The 20,996-nt window shown below is 36.8% G+C and overlaps 2 protein-coding genes across 10 annotated transcripts in view; one reads left to right on the top strand and one right to left on the bottom strand.

Moving 5' to 3' along the window:
• Window positions 1-3,415: 3,415 nt before the first annotated feature.
• INSM2 (INSM transcriptional repressor 2) lies at window positions 3,416-5,554 on the top strand (the record flags this gene model as incomplete). The annotated part of the gene is made up of 1 exon (XM_081292359.1): window positions 3,416-5,554. The coding sequence occupies exon 1, from the start codon at window positions 3,866-3,868 to the stop codon at window positions 5,552-5,554; it is 1,689 nt and encodes a 562-aa protein (XP_081148485.1). The 5' UTR covers window positions 3,416-3,865.
• A 2,080-nt stretch (window positions 5,555-7,634) lies between these two features.
• The window catches only part of RALGAPA1 (Ral GTPase activating protein catalytic subunit alpha 1), a 224,815-nt gene continuing 211,453 nt past the window's right edge, over window positions 7,635-20,996 (bottom strand). For 5 of the 9 annotated variants that reach the window (XM_081290574.1, XM_081290571.1, XM_081290573.1 and 2 more), the window contains 3 exons: window positions 18,012-18,136; window positions 17,413-17,443; window positions 8,858-8,965 (listed from right to left, as the gene is read on the bottom strand). In XM_081290574.1, the coding sequence (XP_081146700.1) occupies window positions 17,436-17,443; window positions 18,012-18,136 (133 nt within the window). In that variant the 3' untranslated portion in view covers window positions 8,858-8,965; window positions 17,413-17,435. Of the gene's footprint in view, window positions 8,966-10,361; window positions 10,427-17,412; window positions 17,444-18,011; window positions 18,137-20,996 lie in introns of all 9 variants that reach the window. The other 4 variants (XM_081290578.1, XM_081290579.1, XM_081290572.1 and 1 more) reach the window with 2 other exon arrangements.

Below are 20,996 nucleotides of genomic sequence, written 5' to 3'. Positions count from 1 at the left end.
ACAGAATGTGGTGATAGAGAATCTGAAAGGTGTTCAGATTCAGGCAAAGCTTTGAAGATAGAATTGCTAATAGGTTGATTAAGGGGTGTTTAGCTTGAACCAAAAGTTTTGGGGTTTTGGTCTAGGCAGATAACTGAATGAAGGTATTATTACTGACATGAGGAAACTGAGATGGGGATTCATTTCAGGACAGAAATTCAGTTTTAGATTTGGGAGAGATGGTTGACTTCTAGGGTTTGGGGGACAATAGATCTATAGTAACTGCAACTGGTGTTAATCTTTTACAGGAGTATGTCTAGGTGGAGGTGAGGAAGCAGAGAAACAGAAGAAATAAAGTTCCTCCTGAGTAATTCCCTACATATTCAAGTGATTAAAAAGTAGGTCAGTCATCTGAGCCTGTTTTATAGATAATATGATTTTAGGGTAGGAAGAAGTCTGTCTTCAAATTTTTTTCCGAATTTCTACTGTCTCAATTTGTGAATTTAAATCACAGTAATTTATTCCCTAGTTAGACCTAGAAAATAGTCAGGTAATTTAAAGCATCAATAGCTTGAGAGATAATCCAGTGTATATGAGTTTTTGTTAAGGTGTAACAGAGCAGATGAAGGTCCTGGATGTTTAAAAGGAGGCAAAGATTGCCTATGATAAGAGAAAATACGTAGATAAAACAAAGATTTCTCAATCTTGCTGAGCATGCTCATTATTCAGGTAGACATTTATCATAATATCTAAGTGAGAAAATAGAGAAAGAAATATTCGTATCATCTAGGTTTATGTATGAGTGGGAAGCAGGCATCTAAATTCTTTCTCTTCCCCACAGTTTAATTCTTATTCTTCTCCCAAAAGTGCTCTTCAACTAGAAGACCTCTGGCATGATAGAGGCTTGTCACCTCTGTGAGGGCCAGATTGAAAGCTGATTGCTGTGGAGAATGCTACTTATCTGTACAATTACTCCATTTGATGTTGAGATATCCTAAAGGGAAGTTACTGCATTGAACACTAGAGAGATTTAAGGCAATTTTTATATTATGTATTTTTTCTGATTGTCAGAGTAAGATAACTTCATGCAGAGCATTAAAAAAAAAGTTTTAAAACTCCAAACAAAAAAGACTTAAAATTCCTACTAACTATGGGAACATTATAACAGCATTTTGGCATATCTACTCCCAGTACCTTGTGCCTTTTGTTCTTTCATAATTGAACTCCTTATTGTACAAGCAACTTTACATCCTGCTGTTTTTGCTTAATGTTATGATATACACATTTATCCATGTCATCGCATTTTTATGGTTACCTAATTATCTATAGTACAGCTATCCCATGATTTACTTTTTTGATAATTTATGATTACAAGTAACATGTGGTAAACTGCTGTGAGCAGTAAATTTTTGCTCTTATTTTGGGTGACTTACTGAAACAGTAAATGGTAGATTAAGGGTATACCCTTTTAAAAAATGTTTCTGATACATTGTTACACTGATTTCCAGAAAGGTTGTTATTAAATTATACTTGAGGGCAATGGAAAGCTATTAAAATTATTTAATCTGGCAGAAAATATATGTCAGCAGTTCTTACAAAGCATTGTGCCTTTGGGGAAAAGCCCCTTTGGAAAAGTGTCTATCTTAAAGTATGAAAATTCTTAACATTACATTTTCTATACCACATAACATATCTGGGTCATGGGGAGAAGTAAGGGGAAGAACTGAGAAGAATTTGAGATACTTAAACTAATATGTTAGTCATGATCAACATGAGAAACTAAGGATACCAACACTATGAAAAGACCTAAATATTTTAAATACTAATTCAGAATATTATTTGGTTATAACATGTCAGGTTTATTTACTTATTTTTTATGATTTCATGTTGCTTAAAGGGAAACAATGTAACTGGGTTTTAGTCCATTACTCAGTTGTGAAATCAGTTTATTTGCTATGACCAATACTTTTAAATACTTTTAAGAGCAAATTCAGTCAAGTGTGGCAGCACTCACCTGTGATCCCAGCTACTCAGGAGGCTGAGGCAGGAGGATAACAAATTTATGGCCAGCTTGGGCAATTTAGTGAGACCTTGTTTCAAAAAAGGGCTGGGGATGTAGCTCTGTGGTGGAGTATCCCTGGGTTCAATCCCCAGTACTGAAAAACGAAACCAAAAATATTATAAATTAAATTAAAAACGGGAAAGCATTGCACTTAATTAAGGGAAATATTATTTTGTGAAAATTGTTTTCAGTTGTGGGTGTATTACAGAACATATTTTTTATCGTGGGATTTTATGAAAGAAAAATAATTTGAAGTCATTGGGAGAGTGGAAAGAGTCTGGGCTTTGGAATTAGCTAGACCTTAGTTTGGATCTGGTCTGTGCATATGCATGACTTGCCAGTTACTACCTTCTCTCTGGCTCCTTCCCAGGGTGTGCACAAGGGTAGAAATTTCTTAGTGTGTAGTGATTAATAAATATGTAATTACTTCCAAATCTTTCCCCCAATAATGTCCTCCTTGTAGAAATATTCATGAGAGGGAAGACAATATGTTTTAGTGAACTTGCTATATTCTGTTTTAAAAATACCTCCCTCAGTCTTTTCTCAAATTTGGTTTAGTAAGGAGAGTTGAACACAGTTCTTTCCCGTCTTTTCCTGTTCTCACATTGTACTTTATTATAAAATTTGGCATTTCACCTGTTGAATATTGTCTAATCATTTCATTGTTTAGCTAGTATAATGGACTTTCAAATCTCTTCTAGTTCTTAAGACAGAGCTGGGCACATGGCAGGGGGCCAGATGAAAATTTGTTGAGTTTGGACTACAGCACTTTTTTTTTTTTTTTTTTTTTTTTTTTTGCAAAGTATCGCTTGTTATGTACGGGGAAGCAGATGGAATGCTGATTCCACCAGCATTTCTCACTCAATCTACTCCATGCTAAACAGGCCAGTTAGGCATTAAGTCATGTCTCTGGATAGCACAAGTGGAAAGTGTGAACAGAAAAACCACTTTGTGCGAGGGCAGTTGAAAATAAGATCCCTTCCCCTCCCCATTCCTATTCCCATCGGGGAGGGGGCACTTATCAGCCTGGAGGACCAGGACCCAGAAACGTGCTGGCGTCCTGAGCTCCAGGGGCTTGCCAGCACGCACGATCTCCCGCACTGAGAGCCCTTCTTCCCAGATGAATTCTCATAGTATCGCAGTCTCGATCGATACTGGATGGCAGACGTGCTCCCACCGTCAAGTATAGGCACAGGGCGGTGGATTTAGCCACCCTGCCTCTCGATCGTAGCATCTCATCAGTTCAATACCTGCAGAGGATGTTAACCAGTTCCCCGGTGGACACCCACCCTGTGGTCTCCACTTCCCGCTGCGGTTTCCCTCCACAGTCCTCCCTGATCGTCAGAGCTTTCCAGTCAGGCCGGGGGGCGCAGGGTCGCTGCTGTGCGGGGCTCTCCAATGGATGATCCCATCCCAGGAGGCGGCTGAGGTGGGGAGGGCCGCACTCCCTCACACTCCAGACCTTACCTTCCTGCGTCTTCACCTGGGGCGGGGGTTGAGGCGAGCAGCAGGGGAAGGCTGCCCCTCTGCAGACCTCAAGCGGCTCAGAGGCACTGCTAGGAGGGGCAGTGAGGTGCGCCGCCACCCAGTTGGGGCTTCAAGGCTGAGCCTGGCAGACAAAACCCCGCCCCCGGCACCCGCTCCCACTCCTGATTGGCTGGATCAGCCAGGAGGTGGCCCAACAGGCCCTCGGCCCGCGTCCCAGCTATAAAGCCAGCCTCGGCATGACCGCCGTGGCGAAGCTTGTGTAGCTCTTGTCGCTCGCCCGCTCTCAGCCCTGTGGTCCCTCATTGCTCCTGGAGCCTGAGCGTTCCCGAATCCACCATGCCGAGGGGCTTCCTGGTGAAGCGAACTAAACGGACAGGCGGCTCATACCGAGTGCGCCTAGCTGAGCGGGTCTTCCCCTTGCTGGGACCCCAGGTGGCGCCGCCCTTCTCCCTGGAGGTTCCCAGTGTCTCCCTTCCCGGTGCGGAGCAGGCGGCGCCCCCCACCCAGGAGGAGCCCGGAAAGGGGCTGACGGCGGAGGCGGCCCAGAAACTGTCCGGGTCACCCTGTCGGGCGGCTGGGGTGAGCCTGGGAATAGGCGGGCAGGAAGGCACAGAATGGAGGGCTGATGACAGGGAGGGTCCCAGACCCAGCCCCAGCCCCGCAAAGCCGGCGGGCACCGAACTCCGCCGGGCGTTCTTGGAACGCTGCCTCAGCTCTCCTGTCTCCGCGGAGTCTTTCCCCGGTGGTGCCGCCGCTGTGGCTACTTTCTCCTGCTCGGTGGCTCCAGCAACCGCACCGACCTCGGGGGAACAGTTTTTGCTGCCTCTCCGGGCACCATTCCCAGAGCCCGCGCTCCAGCCGGACCCTGCGCCCCTCTCTGCCACCTTGCAGGGCTTGAAGCGAGCCTCTGGCAGCGAGCGCCGTGTCAAGGTACCTCTAGGCTGTGCGCCTGGAGTCACGGCTGCGGGAATCAAGAAGCCAAAGGCCATGAGGAAGTTAAGCTTTGCCGATGAGGTGACCACGTCCCCTGTTCTGGGCCTGAAGATCAAGGAGGAGGAACCGGGACCACCTTCCAGGGGCTTGGGTGGCAGCCGCACACCTTTAGGAGAGTTCATCTGCCAGTTGTGCAAGGAGCAGTACGCAGACCCCTTCGCGCTGGCTCAGCATCGTTGCTCCCGCATAGTGCGTGTTGAGTACCGCTGCCCCGAGTGCGATAAGGTCTTCAGTTGCCCTGCGAACCTCGCCTCCCATCGCCGCTGGCACAAGCCACGTCCTGCAGCAGCAAGCGCTGCCACAGTCTCCTCCGCCGACGGGAAACCACCTCCTTCATTGTCTTCATCTTGTCCGGACTCCGGGTCCCTTGCATCTTTTCCGGCCGAAGGGAAAGAGAATAGCAGGGCAGAGCGGACTGCGGATCAGCACCCGCAGGTCAGGGACAGCTCCGGGGAGGATCAGCACCAGGACAGTGCTTCGCACCAAGGCCTCCAGGTGCTTCCGCACAGGGAGTCACCATTGCCACAGGTCTCCTACCGAGAGGGGGTGTTGGGGCACCAGGTGTCTGGGCCGGGCAGTGCCTGTAGTGGTGGGGGATCTGAGATCTTCATATGCCCATATTGCTACAAAAAGTTTCGTCGCCAAGCTTATTTACGCAAGCACCTGGGAACTCACGAGGCAGGCTCAGCTCGTGCACTAGCTCCCAGCTTTGGCCCCGAACGCAGGGCACCACTCTCTTTCGCTTGCCCGTTGTGTGGGGCTCACTTCCCATCCGCAGATATCAGAGAGAAGCACCGGCTGTGGCACGCTGTCCGCGAGGAGCTGCTCCTGCCCGCTCTGGCAGGGGCTCCTGGTGAAGCACCAGGCTCCGGAGGTGCATCTGATGGAAGTGCTCAGCAAATTTTTTCATGCAAGCACTGCCCGTCCACTTTTTTTAGCTCTCCAGGGCTGACCCGGCATATCAATAAGTGCCACCCCTCAGAAAGCCGGCAAGTATTGCTGCTGCAGATGCCACTGAGGCCGGGCTGCTGAGGGCCCAAGAGACCAGGAAGATTTCAAGGCTGGCCTTGGGGAAAACAGATCATAGGAATCGCTGTGGGGACTTTCTTCAACTTGCAAGTTTACTTTCTTTTCCATGCTTTCCCTCCTAAAACTCTCCCAGTAGTCAATGTTCTGCCAGGGGAGCAGACAGAAAAATGTAATATCCTCCTCTAGAGCAGGTATGTATAAGGTATAAATATTCATAGTCAGACTGTCAGCTTTAAATCTTCCTCACTAAAATAGGATTTCCCCCCTCAAAACTCTGGAGACCCTAACAAATCCTATATGATTTGTAATTCCTATGGAAATTTGCAGTGAATGCATGCATGTCTCAATGTCTACAAAGGGTTCTGGCTACCAAACGTGGTGGTCACCAGTTTTTGTTTTTCCTCTTGCCATCACAGGCACCTATGTAGTTTCTGTCTCAATAGGGTCAGATATCTTGCATTGTATATTCTGTGAATTAAAAAGTTATGTGATTGGTGCCAAACTTACAGGGGGGCAAAGATTCAAGCACTGTGTCCAGGGCCAGGAAACATAAGAGGATGTTTGCTGCTTTTGGGGGATATGAAAATCTCCCTTGTAACCTTTTGACACTTATATGTACTAGTCTATTCTTAGTTTTTGGAGGTGGTACTTTACTGGAAGGAGTTGAGACACTCTCCAAATTCTTACCTTTAGCTATTTTGTGTGCAGTATTCAGGAAGAGCTGCTTTAAACCTTTCTTTACATAGCATTTCGGAAATGCAGAACTTGTTTCCTGACATTTGACTGTTTTAGTAAGATTTCACCCAAATTATTTAATGCTTCTGCTGTATATCTCATACTGTATATATGAAATTTGTTCAGCTTAAGGAAGATGTTAATACCTGTAATACACTATGAAACTGAATGGCAATTCACTCAATATTTAATATTTTCTTTTCAGCAGCAACTTTTGAATTTCTTTTTGTAAACCATATTCAGTGTACATTCTGTACTCATCCCCTAATAGCTAGAGTTTGGGATATTGGCTGAGCATTGCTTGACAGCTCAGATTTGTAAGATGCTTATCACCAAATAAATGTACATAGACTGTGCTTTGTTTTGTTGTTTGTCTAAATAATGGCTGAACACAGCATATTTTCAAAGTCACATTTCTTATCTCCCCATTGCCAGTATTCTACTTTAGAATTTTAGTGACTTATTTGGACAGAATACAAAGACAGGAGATGTATTTTGCAAATGAACGCATGGTGTAGAAATGCTATCCATTTGAAGTATAGCTGCACAGACCGATGCGCCCAAAGGCCAAAAATATGTACCGATATTTCAATATATTTTCTATTGCTATTTGTTAAAGTATTTTCTTAAAAAAGGTTCAGAACAGTGTCACCTGAAAATTACAAAAGTTATAACTGTTATAATTTTAAAGTGATATCACTAAGCTAATTTCACTATCTCAAGTTGGTATTTTCAGTCCATTTTATTATACATTACTATCAATCCAGTAGATGTTCATGTAAAACAAACTGAAAGCACCTTAGAAACATGTGAACAGTAATGTTTGATTCTCCTTTTTATAATCCTTCACCTTGACTGTGGGAAATTGTCTATATTGTTAAGTTTGTTCCCAAGGACTCTTTATCCATTTGTTCATCTTTTAAAATAAGCATTCATAGAAATTTTTAGTTTGTATTTACAAGAAAACAAAAAATGAAGTGCATGGGAACTCAGTAACTCTGAAAAGCTGTTTTAGAAATTTTTTCTGGAAAGTTTTAGTCCTGAAAGCATATTATAAAATAATGTGACATTTAAGAAATTAAAGAAGCATAAGGTCTGTAATAAATTGATCCTTTAACCAACTGTACTGGGTGAAGTTTCTGGCCTGTCTCATGAAGGTGTAAATTTCCTGTGTTTTTAATGACTGTGGTGGGATCTCTGAGAAATAATTTGGAGTGTATCCTCAATAGGAAATTCAGTTTTCGTGATTAGCTAAGATAATCTCAGTTTATGTTTTACATCTCCCCATTAATCATACAGCCCTGCTTATTAAATCTTAAAATACATGAAATATGTAAGACAAATCATGGACAGGACATGATAAGAATATTTTTATTGTGTTATTAAATACCATGTCATTTTTTAATCCCCCACAGTTACAAATTTGTAGACACTATATGAATGATACATAATTTATATTCTATGGTTTGCCAGTATGATGTATTTATTTACACATGCAGTTGGTACCAATGTCATGCTACATATTTCCTGAAGAGATGCCCATTCAAAACAAAATGTGAGCAGCTTATCTACCATAGGAAAATACTTCTGGAGGATGGAATGTCTACCAACTTGCACTGGAAAGTTCAGTATTAATAATATTAGATTTAACTTAGACTCCTGGGTCATGTTCCCTTTTCTTTTTAATAATACACATAATTTAAGCAACATATTTATGTCAGAAAAGTGTTTTTTCCTCCTATGGATCATCTTCTTTTTGCTACTTAAGAAAGAACACAGATAAGCCAGGATCTATCAGCCAATAATCAAGGGCCACAATCTCAAAACAGAAATAGCAATTTAACAGCAATACCACTTAAAAGCAAAACATTAGAAAATTATTTGGAAGCTAAACAGAAATCAAAATTCGGCAATGATTTTTCTAGTTATTGGATATGTCATGGTATCACCTGCACAGCCAAGAAATGAGACATTGTCTTGGGAAGAAAAAGTTAATGCTAAAATTATTTTACTTAAGAATTTGAGATGCTAAGTGAGCATTTTGAGTGTTTTATTTTTGTAACAAATACTCTATACACATCTGTATTAACAGATTTGTAACTTTTTGCTCTAACTTTACAAATGCTTAAACTTAATTTTACATTTGTAAAAAAATTATACATTTATTGAGCCATAAAGCTGCAATGAGGCACAATAAATAAAATGAGACTATTTGTCCAATTATATTTTGGCTCAACATTAATCATGAAATTAAAGGTAAAACTATTTAGACATAATTATCTAGGAAGGTAAAGAGTGTAAAATAAAACTCCACACCCTCAAAATATGGCAGCTTGGAGTGTGAGGAAAAAACAAATTGAATAAATAGTCCAAATCTAAAATATTAGGTTACAAATTATTTGAGTCCAGTGTTTTCTCAAATATACAGGAAAGAACATGCATGTTATGGCAGGAATGAAGGCCTGCAAGGATTAACACTTTGTTCGTGCTAAGGTGGTTACTGCTGATCACTGTTGGGCTGCTTGTCTCCTTAGGATTTATTGGCTGAGCCAGAGGAACGACGCAGTTTCATGGACATGCGGCTTTTGCTAGTTCGAGGAGACATTGGAGAGGCCAGGTCAGCCCCATCTACCTGCGTTGCTGTGGGAGCTTCACTGGGTAGAATCTCTGGGTAGGAGCCTGTAGGAAACAGCAAGAACATAAATATATAGTCATCTGGCCTCTCATCTCATAAGACATAACCTTTCTGCTACTGATCTGGAGTAAGGATCCCACCCCTTAATGAGGTCTTTTGAAAAAAAAAAGCAAGCCCAAGATTTGCTTGTTACCACAGCCTGCTAATGTAGTTAAAACCCAGTGATTTGGTGGCTCAGGTCATCATATTAGCCATATAGCGCCAATCATCATGTCCAGAGCCAGAACCCTGGACAAAGCAATGGGAAGCAAAATCTCTGGGCAGAAAGATGAGGAATTCAAAGCACCAGTGGCATGCAAGGAAGGGCACAAGAAGCAGGTGAGAAAGACCAATTCTACTTCTAGGGTTCAGGGAATAACAAGAAAAACAAAACAAAAACAAAAAGCTGGGTGGTGGGTGGGCAGACACTTCACTACTCAAACTAGAGGAAAATAGCACTGAACAATTCTAACAGTTAAGTTCCAAAGAGGACTTGGCACCTATGAGACCATCATACATGCTAAGGTGTTTAAGTAGGGTTTTAAAAGGAGCAAGACAGATTCCAGGGGGAGGGAAGAGGATAAGAATTCTCATCTGAAAGTCGGTTAAAGAGACAAACTAGCCTCAAAAACATCTTAATTTAGAAGAAATAAGTAATGCTTTTGTTTCACTAACTTGAACTTTTGCAGTTATACTATATTCAGTAATAGCATATAGATAACCAGTGGAATTAGTAGATATAAAATTTTAAAACAAAACAAATTCAAATAAGAGAACTCTGTAAATTACAAAGTAATTCTTCACCTTTGTTTTTTTTTATGTCTTTGAATTATGATTCTCCAACATACAGCAATGCCACAGACCCTTGCATGTTGTAGGCAAATTTCATCAAATATTTTCCCAACAAATAAGACATTAAACAACCACACAGGTTGCAGGCTTAAACTTAATACTTCTTACTATGTGGGGAGACTTTTGGCATATTTGTTAGCCAATGAGACATCCCACTGACACTTCAAACTTGGAAAAAATGCTAGTACTTCCATATAATGAAACATTTGTACTTAAATTGAAGTTATAAATATTTATAAGAAAAAAACAAAAATTTTCAATAAGGAGTGAATATTCTATTGAGATATCTTAAATAATTAAGAATGCATCTCTGCAGACTTCAAAATACAAGAAGGAAATACATTTTTGTTCAAATTTACTCCTCCTGAAGATCTGAATTGACCCATAGTTGACCCATATTGGAAAATTTAGAGAAGAATATGAATTCATGGCCCAGTTAGGGAAGCACTGCAGATGGACAGCAGAAGGAAGGTGAAGAGCAGTATCTCATGCTTTTCTGGTAGTGCATATTATTCCCAGCCATCATGAGAGGCCTTCCCTGGCTATTACCTTGAGATGGCCAATGTTTTCTAGCGGAGGTTTTGGGAGGAAGAGAACTATCACTGCATTTCTTTCTTTGTTGTGAATGAAGAAATGGAGTAGCAAGCAGAAGCAAGAAAACAAAAGAGAAGATAGATAACAGATATGAGAGACATGGTGCAGAATTTTACAGGTGTTAACTGAGGAGTGGAGAAGAGAGAGTAATCAGTTCTTTTTATGAAATATAATTGGGCATGCAATGAGTGAGGGTGATGATGTTTCACAACGGTCAGCACTTTGTAAATTCCAGTGTTATACTTACCAACTAACAAAACAAGTTCAAATAGGAAAAAAAGAAAAAAGGGAAAAAAGTCTATGAGAGTTTTTACAAATGTGTACATTTAAAAATGTTCATTATACTAGCGGACGTTATCCTAACCACTCAGTCATAAAATATCTAGAGATGTACTGTCTAATATGGTACCTATAGCCACATTAAATTTAAATGCAATTAAAATTAAATAAAATTTCAGTTCCTAGGTGTACTAGCCACATTTCAAGTGTTCACAGTCACCTTTGGTTAGTTGCTACCATACTAGAGAGATACAAAACAGTTCCATCATCACAGAAAGTTTTACTGGAGAATACTACTTTGTCAAACTTTATTTTCCTCACTCAATTCTTCAAAAAACAAAAAACAAACAAAAAAACCCAAAAACCAAAAAACAAAAAACACACAGAGCTCCATGCAAATTTACTCCATAGCTGTTTTATCCATTTCAATTACAAATTTTTCTTCTTAACTATTCCCATTCCTAAAATCTTTTTCTTTCACTAATTTTAATAATAATATAAATAAAGCTAATCTTCAGCTGCCTGTGTGCATATCCCAGCTTTATCACTTAAAAAAATGGTTTTTTTTCCTTCAAAAACAGCAAATCCTTCATGTCTTCCTTATTGCCTCCAAAATGAAATCCCTCTTTGGTCAACTGAGTGTCAAATAAGGATTTTTGGAACATGTGGTATATAGTTATCTATACCTACTCATATTTTAGCAAATGATAATTGTGGTATATACTGGATACACCCAAACTCTATATAATTTACGGTAGGTAGACCTCAATTTTAGAAGTAAAGAATATAGTGATACCTGCATTTCATTTCACATCCTATTTTGCCTAACTGTTGATTTATACTGAGTCATAAAGAATGCTGATTTATATAATTACTTATTAATATATCTTCAAGGACGTTTTAAAGTATCTATGGGCTCCTAAGTGCATAATGTATCTGTTATTAACACTCTTACAGTGCTCATAGAGACTGTGCCTATGTCTTTTTTTTTTTTTTGGTGCTGCCAGGGACTGAACCAGGGGCCTTGTGCATTCGAGGCAAGCCCTCTACCAACTGAGCTATATCCCCAGCCCTGAATCTATGTCTTGATAGTATAATAAACTGGTTCATATACTATACATTGATTATAATAAACTATTATAAATAACATCATGAATAAAACTTTGGGGATTTATACATTATAAAGGGAACTCAATGAATAGTTATTTATTATCATTTTATTTATACTGTTTAGTAGTTCTAAACTGATCATGTTTGTCATCAAAGTTATTGGGAAAATAGAGCCTTTTAAAATACTGTAACTTTGAAAGTAGCTTGAATTAACACTGAACTAAAAAACAATATGAATGTGTTAGAAAGAGCATGGGCATGGATTAGATAAAATACCAAGTTTGTCACTTTACTAGCTGTTTAATCATGAGCAAACTGACTTCAGACATTTTGTTATTTGTAAAATGGAGAAAATAATAGTTATTTTACAAAGTTGTGGGAATTAATGACTATATATGCAAAGATACTGGCATGTAGTATGTACACTGTAAATGTAGCTATTTGATAAAGCTATTAAATAAAGAGCAAAAGTTAACAGACTGAAAAAAAAACAGATGAGGATTACAAAGGATCAGAAACTAGAAACAGTTTTGAAAAAAATAATTACTTATGAAATATAATTGTTCAAATGTGGAGAACACAACATACCCTTACTTAAGGTAAATACCCTTCGTTTAGGGAAATCAAAGAATTTATCCTCTCTTATGCTGATAATCCTATGAAATACAACCTTATGTTAAAGGTCAGATTACCCAAATAACCTTACTGCTTTAATATTGTTAAAGGAGTTGATAAGTGCTTAAGAGTAGCATGAATATAGCACTGAATGTCAAGAGGGAAACATAACACATCATTTAAAATAAAATAGTGAAGAAATACAGGCAAACAAGTATTTTCATTTTAAGATATTTAAGAACTACTATTGCTCAGACTTAAAACCAGGTTAAACTTCTAACAGTTTACTTCCTTCTTACAAATGAGAAAACTGGGTGTAGGAGAGATTAATTTGAGTTTGTGTGGATAATAAATGGTAGGATAATGATTTAAATCCAGATCAGTCTGATTTCAAAGCCCATATTTTTTTAGCTGGAAACCTTAAAAATTATTTAAGATGGGCCGGGGATGTGGCTCAAGCGGTAGAGCACTCGCCTGGCATGCGCAGAGCGCTGGGTTCGATCCTCAACACCACATAAAAATAAAGATATTGTGTCCACCTAAAACTAAAAAATAAATATTAAAAAAATATTTAAGATTTTTCAATGGCTAGGAAAAATAGAGCCCTCAAAATAAAAATTTCCAATAATTTCTAATTTGTAATTATGACAAAATTTTGGGCCATCTCTCTCTCACCTGTACCAACAGCAAGAAGAAGATGAAAATAAGATTGTATAACTGTAATAATTAGGATCATGTACTCTGAGATCAGATATATCTAGATTGGAATCCTGGCTTCCTTGAGTCCTACATGCTCCTGGATAAGCTTTTATTTAGGAAAACTTCATTGAACTACTCTGAAGATTGAGAGAATGCAGCTTATGTGAGGTGATGTACACCTTGTAATCCCAGCACTCAGGGGGTTAAGGCAGGAAGATGATGAGTTTGAGGCCAGGTTGGGCTACTTAGTGAGACCCTGTTTCAAAATAAGATTTATAAAAAGTGCTGGGCGGTGTATGTAGCTCAGTGATAGAATACTTGCTTAACATGCATGAGAACCTGTTTTGAAAACTCAGTATTGGGAAAAAAACAAGAACAAGTGCAGAGTGTCTGGCACTCAGTAAACCACTCAATTATTATTTTCATAACAAAAATCCCACATCCAAGTGAGTGTTCTTTGTGGAAACTGAACCTAGTAATTATTGTTACAAAAGGTTAACAGATATTATTTAAGATTAGTATTATTTGCCTCTTAGTCAAAAACATATAAGACAAATTTTTAAGTTCAAAGTACTGAAGAGGATAGGACGTATTTGGCTGCTTATAATTTCATACCTTATGTCATATATTGAAGGAAACTGACTTTTCTATTGGCATTTGCAAATAATATTTAGGATGTTTATATAATATCTTTGAAGGGCTAAAATCTTTTCTTTCAATCTTGTAATTCCAGGGACTTGGGAGGCTGAGGCAGGAGAATCTCAAGTTTGAGGCCAGACTCAGCAATTTAGCAAGGCCCTAAGCTAACAGCAAGACCCTGACTCAAAATGAAAATAAAAGGGCTAGGGCTGTAGTTCAGTGGTAGAGCACTCCTAAGTTCAATTCCCATTACCAAATACAAAAAGAAACAAAAATAGCGAACTCCCACCACCCAACTTTCTTTCAGATCATTTCAAAGCCTGGGAAGAGGAGAAATTTAAAGTTAGTTTTAAAGAAGATCACCAAGCTTAAAAAAAAATTGCCTAAAGCAATGGCTAAAATTTAATGATCTGTCCTACTCAAAAGATTCAGAAAGACAGGTTAGAATTAATGGTTATCAGATCTATCTATATACAGCGATACAAATTTTGTGAGACTGAGGTTACAATAAAGGTAGACTAGATGCTACTCTGAGTCTTCATAGTCACTCTAGATTATCTCTTACTTTGATGGCATATAAGTTATATTTGAATCTTATTAATTTTATAAGATTTCTTTGATTGCAAATTGATGTTTGTAAGGTAATTATAAAAAAAGGTCTGTATATTTGGATATGCATGTACATATATATTCATGTTTCTGTGTGTATGTATATATGTGAGTGCTTCCAAAATTTCTAGCATAATCTGCTGAAAAATAACCCAAAGGAAGAAATCTCCTGGCTCAATTAGAATATTTACTGTATACTTTTATATCCTATTTTTGTTGGCATTTTTGAATTTTTTTATTATAACAATAGAAAGATGATTTGAAAGGTAACATATATTAGAGGAAAATGTGAACATTTTTGAACTACCACTGTAATTTAGCTAAGAAGAGTGATTTCATTTTGAAGTTCACAGTTAGAAGAGAAATGTTATAAATACAAAACAAGTTTAAAAAAAGAAGATCGCTATAAAACTTTTGATATTTTCCACATACATGCCTGACAGAGATAAAGGGATTTTTTCCTGTAATTTTTTTAAAATAAAGGACAAAAAAATCTAATAATATTTTAATGTAGTTATGGAAGATCAACAAAGTGTGACATCACAATATTTCCCTCAATAACCTTAGGGATAAAAATAATTTCCCCTAAGTATCAGTCTACTGACACAGACAGTACACTTTGAGAAAATAAAGTTACAACTTATGGGTTGATTATGGTAACCCAAATCTTTCATATCTCTTTAATACTGGAAGTTATTTATTTAAAAAATATTTTTGAGGGCTGGGATTGTGGCTCAGCAGTAGAGCACTCGCCTAGCATGGGCACAACCCAGGTTCGATTCTCAGCACCACATAAAAATAAAGGCATTGTGTTGTGTCTATCTACAAAAAAGATTTATTCTCTCTCTCTCTTAAAATTTTTTTTTGAATTTAAATGTCACCACAGTTGGTATATTACTGTTAAGAGGAAATGAGTTTTACATCATATTGAACCAAATAAATGTAAAAATTATTTGTTTTTTAAAATTTTTGGTGTTAGGGATTGAATCTAGGGCTTCAAACATGCTAAACATACAAGTATATACCACTGAGCTATACTGTAAGTCCCCCAAAATAATATTTTTCTATACTATTCCACTGAGTAGAAATGTTATGAAATATGAACATATGAATATAATCATCACTGTGCATTTCTTCAAAATGTAATTTCAAATTACTGCATTAGTATTTGATTAGTATTATATATTTTTTGGCAGTATTATTTCATATACGTAGGCTATGCATAGGATATCTAAAGTGGATTCTGAACTGTAATTATGAATCCTTTTCCTCATGTGGCAAATTTTACTATGTTGAAAAAATGAACCCAATGAACTTCAAATTTTGTCATTTTTGCAAACAAGAAGTCATTTCCACATTGCTATTGCTATTCTGTGGTTCTTTCATGTCTTCTCTCCCACTCTGAGTTAAAACTTTAAAGAGAGCTTAATATGTGTGAGGTGGAATATGAAGGAAAATTGAAATAAATGGGAGAAAAAATTATTATTCAGACACTGTTTTGCTACTAGAGGAATACATATATTTTATTTATTGTATTGAACTGAAAGACCACGCTGATAAAAAATTTGTCATGATTATTAAAGTTTGCAAAAAGCACATAAAAATATATTCAGTAATACTGTCATAAGTTGTTTACAGGCAAAAATACCCTTTCACAAATTAGAGTCCACATCTTATTGTTTCCTAAAGGCAAATACAATTAAATAAAAAACTAATTGAAAAAAACTATAGCCACAATATTAGGTTGATGTTCAAATTCACATTTTTACTACTACTTAGATAATTGGGTCTTAAGTAAATTAAGAATACTAATACATTAAAAATGAAGCCAACAGCCTTGACTTGGCTGCTGTAGCATTCTTTGATGAGCATTTCAGAAAGTGAGAATATGACTTCCTATATTGCATACCTAGCTAAAAGTGTAAGATACTATGCAAAATATGAAAACGCCATCAAGATGACAAATATGAAAGATTATAGCTGGGAAACAATAACATTAAAACTGAACCGACCTTATAAATATAAGGGGAAAAAATTAGTCCAAATGTGACCTGATTTTTAGTATTTCTCAGTTGTGAGGTTTATGGCTTGACTATGAGATACACAAAAGTGTTACTCATATCAATTTTAATACAGTCTGGTAATTCATCAGATATTCTTTATTATTAAACAACCACAATGCCAACCAAGTATACTTAAGTTTTCATTTTTGCTGTTCATTAGTCTACTTTTAGTATCTTTTACCTTCTTTCTAAATGCCAAACTATAATTTTAGATAGTGTCAATCCATTAAAGCAAATCTTATAATTTATCTATTTTCAAGATTCAACCCAGTTTAATGTGATTTCCTCTTTGCTATGTTTTTTATATTAACTGAAATGGATTTAAGATTTTTGGTAAAATTATTTTTCTAATGGCAAATTAATGATGACAGGAATGGAAGCTTTAATTCCATTAACTAAACCTCAATTGAAAATTATAGTAATTTATTTTTCAAATAGATTAGGTTAAAGAAAGAGTGCTGTGCCTTTTAAACTTATAAAGAAAACATAGTTAACATAAAGAGAACTTTAACTTCATATCATATTCTCCTTTCCTGCATCCTATTACAAAAGTCAGTTTCTATTTCAGGTGCCTAGTACAGTGCAAGGCACACAGAGAGTAACCAAGAAGACTTAAGATATCCAATAACAATGCAACACATTACAAATACAAAGACACACCACCTTTAGTTCAATAGTACTATTTTTTCATGCTGAAAAACAAACAAACAAACAAAATAAAAAGCATCAGTATAACAAGGTGTAACTAATTTCAGCCATGGGGTTCTATTATTAGTTATTTTAATCCCCAAACCATGTTAGTGTTTCATGCAGACCTGGGTTAGTTAGTATAATTCTGGAAAAAATTTAGTGACAATTTCTGAAGTGTTTAGTATGAACCAGAGTATTGTTAAGTTTGTTTACTGTCTGAGTTACAAGCTTAGAGCTTGCTAATTTTGAAAAAAGAAAATGGGAGAAGAACAGAGGGTGTTTTGGTTGACACTTTATCTTACCTTCAGATAAACAGAACTGATATTTAATGATCTAAAGAGGGAAAATAAAATAAATGAAACAATCATAAGGAGTGCAAAATATTACAGAATAGGAAGGCCATGAGTCATTTATTTTCTGATTTCTTCAAAATTAGTTAATTATATTAATGCAGTACCCTCTGAACAATCCTTAAATATAACAATTTGTCATATTAGATACTTCTAAATCTAGACCAGTTTAGCTTTAATTGTAAAATTAGAGATGACGAGGCAATATTCTTGGCGATAAAATTTGATCCTCTAAAGTTGAGAGTACATGCTCAACTTGTGTTTCTTTTGCAGATAGTTCAGTAATGATCCCATGAGATGCAAGGGTCATGCACTATTATTAACTCAGATAAAATGTGGTGCATGTACTTGTATGAAGATTGTTGACTTCTGGAGGAACTGCAGTTAGATAAAGCGAAACAAATCAAATTTACAGGCCAAATTTGAATAGCGATAAAAAATGTGTATATTTCAATGATTAGAATTTTATTCAAGCAAGTTTTTAGAACAAAAGGGTATTGCATTTCAAGTTCCAGTGACAATAAGTAACTAATACTTGCTTTTAATCTTACCGGCATCAGATGGTAAATGATGGTAGGGAGCTGGAGAAAAAACTTGTGCTGCAAAATCTTCAAATGTTGTTGGTTCTAAATGGTGCTGGACAATTGTTTGCAGATATCGTGCTCTCTCCTCATAGCTGATTTCCTTCTGTTAAGGATGAACTTAAATGTAGCTTATACGGGAAAGGAACAGCTCTCATCAAAAAAGACCAATATGATTGCTAAACTTCACTGCTTCTTAGTAAATTAGTCACTGATTATTCTTGCATATGATTAAAAATATGCCATTTTAAAGCATAAAATGTACTTCTTAAGTTTACTCCTCATGATACCACTAAATGACAGCTTAACAGGGAGACATTTATTAGAAAATAATTATAATACTAACATACTCGAAGAGCGAATAGTTTACTTGAGAAAGGATTCAATTACTCTCAGGTCAGTCTAGGCTCCTCTTGCAAATCAGCTTCCATCGGCAGATGTACTCTCAAAAGCCATGCAATAAATATAATAATGCTGCCTTTAAGATATTTTGTTCAAAATTCTATATTTTTCATTGGAAAAGACTTATTGTAAAAATTCCTGCATATCTTCTTCATTTTCTAAAATCACTGCATTTTCTCAACAATTGTTCTCATTTTAAATGGAAGACTTCTGTTGCTATAATCCTGGAATAACTCCATGCGGTTAAGATAAATACATAGCTGAATCTGTGTGTCAGGAAAAAATACCTAGTCAATTATAACACTGAAACAAGCAGGAATATTTGCAAAGAGTCCACAGGACTCCTAAATACTGTCTAACAAAGCATCTACAGGGCACTGACACTGACAGAAAAATACTGTACTTCTCTTTCACCACATTTTCTTCTCTGATATTATTGACAAGCAACCAGTACCTTGAAGTGTTGTTGCTTTTGAACAACCCACTCCAGGCTTCCTGTTTCAGCAGGTCTGATTGTGCTGTTAGCACAGAAAGGGCGAGAAAGAGAGAGAATATTTCTGTTGTTCACGAAAGCAACTATGGAAATGGCTGTCAAAATGTAGAGCAGCAGGCAGCAACATACAATTATCAGGAAAAACTCACATGCTGACTTCATGTCGTATAGTTCTTGAACTGAGAAATCAGTTAACCTTTCTTCTACAACTTTTAAAAGTTTTCCTGCTGTACTCAGTGTGCTATGTTGACATTTAAATAAGGATAATAAAAAATGTACACAAGACATTTGAATAATAATAAAGATTTGCCTATTGATTCTTCTTTTTTTACTGAATTTTTTTCTAAAACCAACTTTAATATTTCTTCCTTAAAATTCCTTATTCTTCAATTATAGTTCCACAATTCTAGAAATTGTGGACTAAGTCTATACACAGACCAAGGAAATTAATTTGAGACGAAGCAATTTAAAGTGATAATTCAATGGGAGATACCATAGCCAGTTAGTTTGTAAAAGTTCATTAAGATAAAAAGACTAGGAGTTAAAGACTATAGTATAATCATTATGCATTTGACTTTGATTATGATATCTTTTGTCCCTTAAATGGCTTTGTATTCTCTTGCATTACTATTTATTTTATGCATCCCATACTTGAAATAACCTGAATTCCAATTCCTTACAATCTATTATTTTCAATTATATACACTGGGGTTGAACTTCAGAAGAATCTTACTTCTGAAATGGGTAGCGATTAGATGTTATATTAAAATGATTGATGATAAGGATTTTGTGGAATAACAACAGATATTTTTTAGTCCAATTTAACAGGGAAAAGTAACACAGCACACTTTTAAAGGGAGTATATGGTTATAAACGGGAGAGGATGAAACTGATGGTTCAATCTAAATAATACTACATATCTCACAACTTGTTGGAAAGTACTTTTTTCATTGGGGGAGATTCACAGCTGCCGAATTTTCTGCAGTTAATAGAGTCCTTTGATTCACAGCAGTGCCCCTTGTACAAAAAATACTGGCCTTTGTGTATTACCAGAAACTAATTTTCTATTTGGCTGAAAAGGGAAAAATGGGGTTATTGCTTCTCCCTCCTACAGAGCTTTTCATTATGCCTGATGCACTCAACTTCTAAGCTCTTCTGAGAAAAAAAAATAACTGAAGAGGCAAGAGGTAGAAAAATGAGCTTGTTAGCACATTAGAAGTGAAGTATCTTGGTGGGCCCTAGAAATTCCCAGTGGTGTGTTAACTTATCACTCTATGCATGCTGGCACTGATAGTCTCCCAATTGATCACTCTCTTTTCGCACCAAAGGTGCTGCCAGGAAGCAAAGGCTGAAGGCCCACAGGAGAACAGTCTGCTATCAAAACAAGCTGTTTTTAAAAGTCTGCTTGAATGGGTAAAACGCTTCATGAAAAGTAGGGTGGAGACACCTACCTGCTTTGAAAATGCTCTACTTTCAGAGGGCCTATAAATGAAATATTTTACTTTATCTTATTATATTTAGAGTTTATACAAAAAATTAGGCAGAAAGAAAGCAAATGTTAATATTTCTAAAACAAGATATTTCTAATGTAAATTTATCAGAGGAAAAAATTATTATCTAAATAAAACACATTTTGAAAAGTAATTCTACTTTGCTATACAAAAGGAGGTTTATAAAACAGAAGAAACTAACACACAGGGCACAAAACTAAATTATTCTGATATAACATTTTCATTTTATATGAAAACACAATTTAAAAAAAATTACAATAAATCTTTGATAGGGAATACAATGTTTTCTAAAATGATTTTTTTTTTGAGTCTAGGTGGCAGAATGAAAGAAAATAACCATTAGTAGTTTTAAATGGGAAACGACAGTAGTCATCACACAGGCTAACATCTAAAGTTACCTGTGAAAACACTGTTAGCTTGATAAATATAGTTTAAGATAACTCACCTTCTAAAAGCTAAATTTTTTCATAATTTTTCAGTTTTGATGTAGACGAATAATATCAAAACAGATCAACTCAATCTATAGTACATTTGCCTTTGCCCTTTTTA

Source organism: Spermophilus citellus (assembly GCF_964194105.1).
Source record: "Spermophilus citellus genome assembly, chromosome: 4".
NCBI classification, from domain to species: domain Eukaryota; kingdom Metazoa; phylum Chordata; class Mammalia; order Rodentia; family Sciuridae; genus Spermophilus; species Spermophilus citellus.
The sequence above is the reverse complement of the archived record's forward strand: the minus strand, read 5'-3'. Positions and strand labels throughout refer to the sequence as shown.